Here is a 10,708-nt window from a genome sequence, read left to right as displayed (position 1 = left end):
CTAGGAAAAGTGTACTAAATTGGACCTGTCCTGCTAGGGGTGTTTTCCTCAAGCGTACACCTTTTGCACATGTTTTACCTAAAAAAAGTTTACATTAACATTTGTTATTTAAAGCTTTACTTTCAAATAAAAGTAATTAAATATTTTTTTAAAGGTACACTACAGTCACGTGTCCAAGTGAAAGATATATTAAAGAAACCAAAGATAAATAACAAGGAAAGGTACAGTTTAGTACTTTTTTTCTTAGACGCGTATGTTTACTTAAGTCCTGCTATAACCATGCTATCAGCAACTCTACTCAGATTAGAAAGACTGGACAAGTAGGACAAATCCCTGATAACCTTGTCCTCATAAAAAAACAGGGAAAACAGCCTGCATTATACTGAGTGTAAAATGTACATGAAGCAGCGCCATGTCCGCTGTGGGGCGCACCAGCAAACAAATCTGAACCATATGAGAAAGTAGATGGAAATATCATTCGCTTTATTTTTTCTCCTATCCGTATTCCTACAAATCCCGCCTACTACACTTGGATTGGTTCATAACTAGCTAGATGAGCGGGTAGTACATGTTCAGCGAATTGTAATCAAAGAACGTTGATACCACCACCCAATCGTAGAGCAGGAGGCGGGACTTGTCGGAATACGGATGTGGAAACATAATGCCGCACTCACCCCGCCGTTCCCGGAGCAACAGGGAAAATGGCAGCCCTCACCACCCTCACTCAGGTAAATATCTGCTAAAAATATATTTTCATTGTGGTGAAATCTGATTTATTGACGTGCATTGAGTTAGAGTAGCGATGAGCAGATTACTGTGCGAAATATTTAAACGAATATAGTGTTTTTTCGCGGAGTTACGATGGACCTTATTTATCAGAGCTAACGGTGAATTAGCCAGCTAACATTAGCCGGCTAATCGTTAATCGTTAACGGGAAGATTATTTAGTTCTTCGATCATCTAAACGATTTAGCAGCATCACTAGCTAGCTAACGGGCGCTTGTTTGCGTTAGTAGGTTTATATAAAGCTCATTTCAAGCTCATTTAGGGGATTTGAAATGCTGCAGTAACCTTAAACGCGTTGTAACCTACCAAAGATTAACGTTAGAGGTTATTTATTAGAAATATACCGAAAGGAATATTGGGTAATATGTTACTTTTAGCACACTTAGCGCATAGTGCGTTTAATTTAACACCAAATAAATGTAGCGTAATTTATTTCGATAACGTGTGTGTTGATATTCTCATAACCGGTAATGAATGTGTCCGTGAAATTAAACATGTCCCTTAGTGTTACAGACACCGATATGATAGTATGTCTAAACCAGTTATACACTTTTCTCACAAATTGTATCATTTTTCTGAAAAAAAGCTTCTTTTTTTTGATGACTCATCCTGTACTAGTTTTGTGTTTGTCCAATGAAATGCCCTGTATGATGTACATGTCCTGCCCCCAGGGGCGTGTGTTGCTCTACAGTCGCTGCTCGTTAACAGTAAACAAAGTTTGTTGGTGTGTTTTTGTGATAATTCCGTTTCCGTTCATCACTTGGTGGAGATGAAATGGTTGGAGTTTATTCGTTTGGAAGAGGGTGGAGTTTATGCAGGTTGGTGATTTGGAGACTTTTCCAGAGGAGTGTTTTACCAACTTTATGTTCAGTGCTGGAATGTGGCTGTCTCAGAATAATGGAGAACATGATTTGGCTTTTATACACGGTCAGGGCTTCTCTTTCGGTATGAGTCAGTAACTTTTTAAGTAGCGTAATATATAACTGAACCTAACCCTTTAGATATAAGCCTACCACTCGGATGTATCGGATGTTATCTGTGGGCTCTCCACTGACGCTCAACCGCAGCTCAAATGTGTATGGCGTAACTCCAGAAACACAGCATTTCAGTGTCTAGGATATCGTCCTGGTGAAAATGGACAGGCATGGGTGATGGCGGTGCTGAAAAATCCTCCACAGCTCAAAAAAACCAGGCTCTTATTAAACTCACTCCATTTTTAGCAAGTTCACTGCAATACTGTCAGGTTTGTTTAAGTTCAGCAAGGGCGTGGCATGGCATATCTCGAACGCTATTGGCTGCTGAGTAAATTGCTCAAGCACATTAACACGTTGTCGCTCTGCCTTCCTGTTTCAAAAGCTAATACTCTGGCATACAGGGTGAAATCACAGCTCTCAAACCAGTTCATGGGGAACGCTAATGATTTGTGAATGCTCTTAACAAGCTCACACATCATCAGAAATCAGTATTCCTGCTACTGATAGCATCCAGTGTTAGCCACCTAGCTTCAGAATTATTGCCACCCTACTAAGTAAGTATTCAAAATGATTGTCACATCAATACTGACACTTTGGTATCACTCTGAAACTGTTCAGTGTAGGAGTGCCAATCATTTTGAAAGCCTATTTAAAAATAAAACTTATTGGCAGCACTGCATTGAATATTTGGTTTTGTGCGTTTGAACAGCCAAAGACACGTTTACGACCCTCACGTGCTGATACGATTTCTCTCAACAACTTCAGCAAAGTGATTTTTATAACGTCGGGGGCGGGAAACTTCAGATTCTAGAGAGCATTTGATTGGACAGAAAATGTAACGAGAAGCTGAAGTGCAGAATGATGTCATCAGAATTGTCGATCCGTATTAGTGATAGAGAGAGACGGTCAATTTTGAATGCATATATCTTCTAAATGTGAATTTTCGCATTGTTTTGGAGCACACATTCATACTAAAAGCTACAAAACTTCTTCAAAAAATTTTTGATTTCAAGGGTGCTTTGTTCTTCATAGTTATAGGTTTATGCAAGTGATCTGTCGTTTTTTCAACTCGCACCACATTTCTAATAGAGTTTAAACACAGAGACTGAGATGAGTGTTGAGAAATATTATTTTCAAACAACAGTATTACATACACACACACACACACACACACACACACAGGCTTCCATGCTTGTACACAGAACAGTCTGGGACTGGTTGGAGTGAAGTGTATTGGGGTTTATCAGGGAGTTAGAGGAAGTGAGAGTGCTGATGGATCAGCCAAGAAAGCAATACATTATTATGGAGTTGAGGGAGATGTCCCAGTGACTTACAGTGAGCTTATTTTCAATGATTAGACTGTACATAGTGACAATGAGTGAAACACTACACACAATTATGGATTCGTTCACTCTTGCAAGGGATGAAGCGACAGGTGAAAGTTCGTTTTCTATGTTCGTGCATGCCACAGAGCCGCAATTTCAAGAGATGTGTGATCAGGATCTTCTCAATTCTATGCAAATTATGTTTGACGCAGTAAACCAACAAATCCAACGATCCTATGGCATGCGTGGTCTGACGTCTCTTCAATTCCTCTCTCACAGCTGTAGTTTCAACCCTCAATTAGTTTCCATTTACTGCTTGACTTTTATACAATAAAATAAAAATCTTAAAAAAAGGAAGCGGGAAAAAGTTAAAATCACAGATTCATCATATCCTGTTGTATATAAATGTGTATAGAGACATTACGAAGTAGAAAAGTCTTGATAGGAAGTTGCTCGTTAGTAGATCATCGGTGCCACTGGTGTGTGTACGTAGCAAGAACCTCCTAAATGGAAATATTTAATACTCTCTTGAATGTAAAACATACTTTGTTTTTATGTCACGGGACAATGCCTTTTATCAGCGCCCCTGGAGCAGAGAGGGTTAAGGGCCTTGCTCAGGGGCCCAACTGACGGTGCTGGGGCTTGAACCCCCGACCTTCTGTTCAGTAACCCAGAACCTTTACCTTCAAGCCACCACTTTCCCTATAGAGTCACATCTTGTTGTACAGAAATGTCTGACTTTTTTCAGCTGAATTGTATTGAATGTTTGATTAACATATGTATTTGCTATGAAATAGCCGGAAGCTGTTATGGCAGTAAACTCTAAAACAAACAAGCAAACAGCCTGCTTGCTTTCCCACTCTAATCTCAGAACAAGGAGTGTACCTTGGAAATCAAACCACGTGTTACTGAGGAATTTAATTAGTGTTTAACTAGTTAGCTTTAGAAGCTATGCGCAGCTACTGCTGTTTCTCGTCGGAACTACCAAAACGCCCCCACACGCACACAACAGAGACGATTGACTTTTTCCCTTCTAGTGTGGTTTAAGTAGTTAATACTCCAGGTTTTGCAGGAGAAATCAAAATATTATCACACCGTTGTTTAAAAAAAAAAAAAAAAAAAATCAGGAATAGGATGTTGAGAAATTAAGGCATACACTTTGACATTTCTAGGCACACTTCAGTCCAGTATGTAAATTAAAACAATTAAGCGCTTCAGTTAACACACAACACTGAAAAATGCTTGTTGTTGTTTTGTCTTTTTAGCTGTCGAGTGGGAACCCAGTGTATGAAAGTTTTTACAGACAGGTAAGTCACCTGCTGCAAGGAGGAACGCTTTAAAAAAAAAAGATCTGGGTGGTTCACCTTCAATAAAGATGCATCAGTCCTGCCCCCCCCCCCCCCCCCCCCCCCCCCCTTCCTGTATAATACTGATATCATAGATCTGAGTATTGGCCAATTCCTGATATCCTTGTATTACCTGCACAAAAATTGTATTACAGTAAAACTCCCTGAAAGACATTAAATATGCGTATATTGAAATGCTTGTGATGTGTTTACTGTTTCTGGTGCTATTTTATCAGCTGATTTTTGTTATTTCTATGAGAAGTGTTAGCAGTTTTGTGCAGCACCGACATCAGAGGAGAACATTCGTTTATTTCTAGTGCAGTTACAAAGTTATATTGTGTTGAATTGGAGAAGAAATTGAAGAAAACAATCTCAAACTTAAGGAATATCTAAAAGCAAACTTAAGGAATATCTAAAAGTTTCACTGTTAGCTCCTAAAATCAGGAGAGCAAGAGCTTGTTTTTTTTCACTCCCCATGTTCCAGCGACGTTACGACTCGGCTAGGTAACAATCTACAAGATGACGAGGGCGATGGCGTTGATGACGGTATCTGCATGAACGTTGAGGCTTTGGAAGCTGATCTGTTTGAGTAGAGTGTACAGATGCGGAGGGGAGAGAGCCGGACAGACTGAAGGGCTAAAGCACCGCTGCATCACAGTCTTTAGGTAGAGATGAAGCAAGGGCTAAATGCCACTGCAAAACTATGAGCAGGGAGTTGAAAGGCATCATGGGTAACATAGGAAACCGTTAACCAAAGTGAAAATTGTGATGAAAGAAGTTTAAACTCAAAACTTGAGTTTCATTGCAAGACAACACTGCCCTTGATGATCAAACGCTTATTATAAAGATAGACATACAGATCGTTCAGGGTGGATTTTTCCTTTAAAATCGATATTAGAGCTGCAACAACTAATAATCGACAACTCCATAAACGATGATTAAAATAATCGAATTTCATGATGGGTTAGTTGGGTCTGTGATGTCACTGTGGCTAGCCCCCGTCAGTGACGTCACTTCACAATGGTGAAAAACGCGTTTCTATGAATAAAACACATCTGAAAAACAGCGGAGGTCACAGAATGTGCTGCTGCTGCGGGAAAAGTGCGCGATCCAGATCATCCAAAACATGAGTATTTTATATTAAGCGCGTCAAACAAACCTGTAAGTGTATTAACGTGGCTTGTGTGGGATGCTGTGACAGATGCGTGTGCTGTTTAATGTGTTCCACTCATGTTTTCTTCAGCTCAGAAATGACATTTTTACCTTTATATCCTTATCTGTAAATGTTAGAAATTCACGCCAGTATTTCCATTTTACATAAAGTCTCGTCCTGACAGCAAGCGAGTCTCCATTAAACTTCACTGAATGAGTCCACGCATGCGCATCAAACAGCGTGCCATAGAAAGGAAACACAATAACTGTCTAAAATATACATTTTGATCAAAAATATTTTGATGTATTTAGCAATAATTTGGAAACAAAAGTAATTGTGTATGGGAGCAGTAACTGTAATGGGGTTATTATATGTAACTGTATATAAATGAGTGTCCTACATTTACAGAATAAAGGAACATGTTACTGTGTTCAGATGAATGTGTTTGTTACTGCAGAACATTCACCCTCTTACCAGTTATCACTTAGTTTGTGCTTTTGTTTATCTTTTTTAGCTTTTAAATATAGTGATTTAACTTCTGCTTTAAAGCCTGTGGACAAGCAGGTTTTTTTTTAATGTTTTGTTCTCAAAATATAATGTTAATATTTAAAAAAAAAATTCACATGTATAACAACCCACAGAGATACATTTAATAAATTTTTCATAGCCTTCAATTTGCACAAAGTTTGAAGGACAACATCGGGCAGAATGTGAAATAACGTTTTTTCGAAAAAATACAGGAAATAAAAACTGGCCTATTAATCAAAGAAATAATCAAAATATTAATCGTTTATCAAAATAATTGTTATTTGCAGCCCTGCACGATTTATTTCTCAGTGCAACTCAATTCAAGAAAAGTGCCAGGGGGGAAAAGGGGGGAGAAACAATGTGCTCACTTAAACAAATCCTTAAATATTATGGACTGAATATTACCTTCCCAATTACTAAACAAACAACTAATGACTAAATGTATGAAATGAATGAAACCTCAAAACCAGTGAGTTCTTATACATGGAGCGTGATTATCAACACTGATTCTCACTCATAAGTGGTGATGAGTCTCTCGACACTAGAATAGAAACGAAGACAAATTATTTATGCAGCTATTGATATCAGTGTTTGCAATAAATCAGTAAGGTAAAATGCATAAGAGCCATCATTCAGAAACAATCGCTAGGAAAATGGGTTTGGGGGTTCGAATCCTGCCTCCGCCCTGTGTGTGTGGAGTTTGTATATTCTTCCTGTGCTTCAGGGGTTTCCTTCAGGCACTCTGTTTTCCTCCCCCAGTCCAAAGACATGCGTTGTACGCTGATTAGCATTTTCAGATTGTCCGTAGTGTGTGTGTGTGTGTGTGTGTGTGTGTGTGTGTGTGTGTGTGTGTGTGTGTGTGTGCGCGCCTCTTGCCCCGAGTCCATTGAGATAGGCCCCATACTCCCCGTGACCCTGTGTAGAATAAATGGTACAATAAATGGATGGATGGATGGATGAATAATATTCCTACCAAAATTAATCAAATAATGGTGAGTGAGAATCCTGATCTCAACTTGGAAGCCAAAAATTGGGATTTCTGTTTCATCATGAATGGTAAACCAAGTGACTTTGGTGCCAAATTATGCAAAACTTTTGACTTGGAGAGGAACTACAGCGCTTAGCACACCATCTGGGACAGGGCTTGAGGTATCATCTCCATCACTTCCAACTTTCTGCTACAATTCTGCCTTTAAACTTTGCCAGGCAGGGCTTACTGATAGGAGACTGTGCCACGTAAATAACGTGTAGATAGCTGTATCTAGAGAAATGTGTTTGTGAAATTATATATATTGCTACCTTTTATTTCCTGAGCATCTCGATGTTTTTATGGTTTTCTGCCCTGAAAGGTCGATCCAGGAAACACAGGGAGGGTCAGACCTACAGAGGCTGCTTTGTTTCTGAAGAAATCAGGCCTGCCGGATATCACTCTGGGAAAGGTGAAGGAGAGAAATGTATCTGTCTGGGAATTCTTAATATTCCTAAAAATATACACTGCCTGGCCAAAAAAACAGGACACTGTTTGGATTTAAATGAGCAAATACTTAACAGCCTATGATTGTATAATTACTGCAGTGATTTGATAAGTTTTAGCTCGCAAAAATTCTTTTAACCCTATCTGATGCAGCGTGTAGCTTCTCACTTCTTAAACAACCGTGTCGGCAGACGTATCTCATGGTCATGGAAAAGATGTTCGTGTTCCAGAAGGGGGTAAAGTATTGGCCTGCATCAAGATAAGAAAACAACTAAGAAGATTGCTGAAATCCCTGGAACTGGGTTAAGAACTGCCCAACGCATTATTAAAGCCTGGAAGGAGAGTGGTGAAATGTCAACTTTTGAGGAAGAAATGAGGGCGGTGAAATGAAGGTTCAAAACAAATGATCGTGATCTGAGATCTTTAAACCGTTTGATGACATCACATTGTGAAATATCGACAGTAGAACTCATGGCTATGTTTATTAGCTAAAATAAAAGCGTTTCCACACGCACAATGTGATGAGAACTTACAGGATTGGGAATAAACGGCTGTGAGGCTAATCAGATAAAATGACTTCAGTTTGCTAGGGAGCATAAAGATTGAACTGTGGAGCGATCGAAAAAAGGTCATGTGGTCCATGAGTCCAGATTTACCCTATTCCAAAGCGATGGGTGCGTCAGGCTGAGAAGGGAAGCACTTGAAGCGATGCACCCATCATGCACTGTGCCTGCTGTACAAGCCTCTGGAGGAAGTGTTATGATCTGGGGTTGCTTCAATCAGTCAGGTCTAGACTCACTAATCTTATGTAGCAGTAAAATGAAGTCAGCTGAGTACCTGAATGTGACCAGGTTATCCCATCAATTGATTTTTTTTCTTCCATGGTGACAAAGGCATATTCCAGGATGACAATGTCAAGATTCATCGGGATTGTGAAAGAGTGGTTCAGGGAGCACGGGGAATCATTTTCACACATGAATTGGCCACCAGAGAGTCCTGACCTTAACCCCATTGAAAGTCTTTAGGATGTGCTGGAGAGGACTTTACGAACTGGTTCGACTCTTCCGTCCTCAATATAAGATCTTGGACAAAAATGAATGCAGCTGTGGATGGAAATAAATGTCACATCGATGAACACGTGCTGTAATCAAAGCTAAATTGAAATTTAAGTGTGTGCTGTTTTTTGTGTTTGTTTTGTTTTTGGCCAGGCAGTGTAAATCTCTTTGGGTTCTCTCTGATGTTCCTATTTCTTCCACAGATCTGGGACCTTGCTGATCCTGATGGAAAAGGTTTCTTGGACAAGCAGGTCAAACACATGTTTTCTCTTCTTTTAGGCTTTAAGTGAATCCTCAATCACTGATTAACGACTGTTTGAATACAAGGCAGATCATCTGATTTGTATATTCGCACTGTGTTTACGTTTAACAGGGATTTTATGTCGCTTTACGGCTCGTGGCCTGTGCGCAGAGCGGTCAGGATGTCTCTCTTACAAGTTTAAACCTCACCGTCCCTCCTCCGAAATTTGTAAGTGTTTAACGTTGCAGAAGAGAGAAAAGGTCTCTGAGGGTGCTTTCACATTAGTGTGTTTTACTTTTGGATTGTTTGCTGTTTGGTTTGGTATCACACAATGCACATACTTTGGTACAATAGCGAATCAAAAGTAAAAAAAAAAAAGGTTATTGTAGGTCTGAAAACATCCTTGTATTGCTCTTTCGTTTGCTGAGTACAAATCACAGTGCATTTGATTCACTTTCTACAGCCGATTCAGAGTCGAAGCACTTTCCAAGTCAATTTGAAAGTGGACCAAGATGACGACGCTCTTGGTAGTTTTGGTCCGCACCGGAGTGTGATTGCTGTGTTCTCACCTGCCTAAAGAACCATTTACTTCTGTGTTCAGATGCATTAAACACTGTATATGTGAAAGCACCCTGAGACATATAGCACAAATATTATACGAGGATCCTGGCATGACCATTAACATGATTTTGTATCCCAGAAGGACTCCAGTAGCCCGTCATTAAGTGGTGCTTCAACAACGGACAGCCATTGGGCCGTTAGAGTAAGTCTTTGAATCATTAAGCAGAATTAGTGAGTTAGTTACAGTTAACTTTATATAGCTCTTTTCCTGGCACTCAAAGCGCTTTACATAGTATGGGAGGGGAATCTCCTCAACTACTACTATTATGTAGCATCCACCTGGATGATGCAACAGCAGACATAGTGCGCCAGAACCACCAGCACACACTGGTTATTAGTCGAGAGGAGAGTGATGTAGCCAATTCAGGGATGGAGTTTATTAGGGGGCCATGATAGATAAGGGCCAGTGGGGGAGTTTGACCAGGACACCGGGGTATACCCCTACTCTTTTACGAGAAGTGTCCTGGGATTTTTAATGAGCACAGAGTAGGAGTCAGGACCTCGGTTTAACGTCTCATCTTATAGACAGTGCTCTTTTTACAGTATAGTGTCCCTTCACTGTAATGAGGCATTAGGACCCACACAGACCACAGGGTGAGCACCCCATGCTCTCACTAATACCACTTCCAGCAACAACCTTAGTTTTCCCCATGAGGTCTCCCATCCCGGCACTGGCCAGGCTCAACCCTACTTACCTTCAGTGGAAAACCAGGCAATACCCGCAGAGAGATATGACTTTATGACATCTTTTGATCATTTTTTTTTTTTTTAAGCTTAACCTGATTTACCCTCACTGTGCTAAACAGGTTTTGTTCTTAAAGGATCAGTCAGTAATAAATCAAAATTCTTCACTTGCAGTTGTAGTGACAACACTGACAGAGCTTTGTCCATGAACTGAGCCACCCTCCATGTTCAAACTACTTATTAGTTATGTACTACTTGTAATTTCTGGGACAGAAGATGGTAAACAGAACCCTGAAATAAAAAACAAACAAACTAGCACTTCCCATTGCATGGTGTTCCTGGGAATCATGGTTTTTATTAAGGCATCTTTATAACCTGTGATTTCAAATCATACTATAAACTGCATCTTTAATGCGCCAGAGGTAATCAAAAGAACACCAATTTTTAAAAGATTTGTCTGTAGTTATTTATATGCATTGATATTGAAAACACTGATGAAAACAACTCTTTGCTTGTTAGGT

The 10,708-nt window shown here is 39.8% G+C and overlaps 1 protein-coding gene across 5 annotated transcripts in view; it reads left to right on the top strand.

Annotated features, from left to right (window-relative positions):
- Positions 1-635: 635 nt before the first annotated feature.
- Positions 636-10,708, top strand: part of eps15l1a (epidermal growth factor receptor pathway substrate 15-like 1a) — a 46,090-nt gene continuing 36,017 nt past the window's right edge. For 4 of the 5 annotated variants that reach the window (XM_053683203.1, XM_017478613.3, XM_017478614.3 and 1 more), the window contains exons 1-6: positions 650-728; positions 4,351-4,392; positions 7,462-7,551; positions 8,845-8,892; positions 9,015-9,110; positions 9,583-9,645. In XM_053683203.1, the coding sequence (XP_053539178.1) occupies positions 702-728; positions 4,351-4,392; positions 7,462-7,551; positions 8,845-8,892; positions 9,015-9,110; positions 9,583-9,645 (366 nt within the window). In that variant the 5' untranslated portion in view covers positions 650-701. Of the gene's footprint in view, positions 729-4,350; positions 4,393-7,461; positions 7,552-8,844; positions 8,893-9,014; positions 9,111-9,582; positions 9,646-10,708 lie in introns of all 5 variants that reach the window. The other variant, XM_017478612.3, reaches the window with a different exon arrangement.

Source organism: Ictalurus punctatus, chromosome 10 (genome assembly GCF_001660625.3).
Source record: "Ictalurus punctatus breed USDA103 chromosome 10, Coco_2.0, whole genome shotgun sequence".
In the NCBI taxonomy this organism is placed as follows: domain Eukaryota; kingdom Metazoa; phylum Chordata; class Actinopteri; order Siluriformes; family Ictaluridae; genus Ictalurus; species Ictalurus punctatus.
The sequence above is the reverse complement of the archived record's forward strand: the minus strand, read 5'-3'. Positions and strand labels throughout refer to the sequence as shown.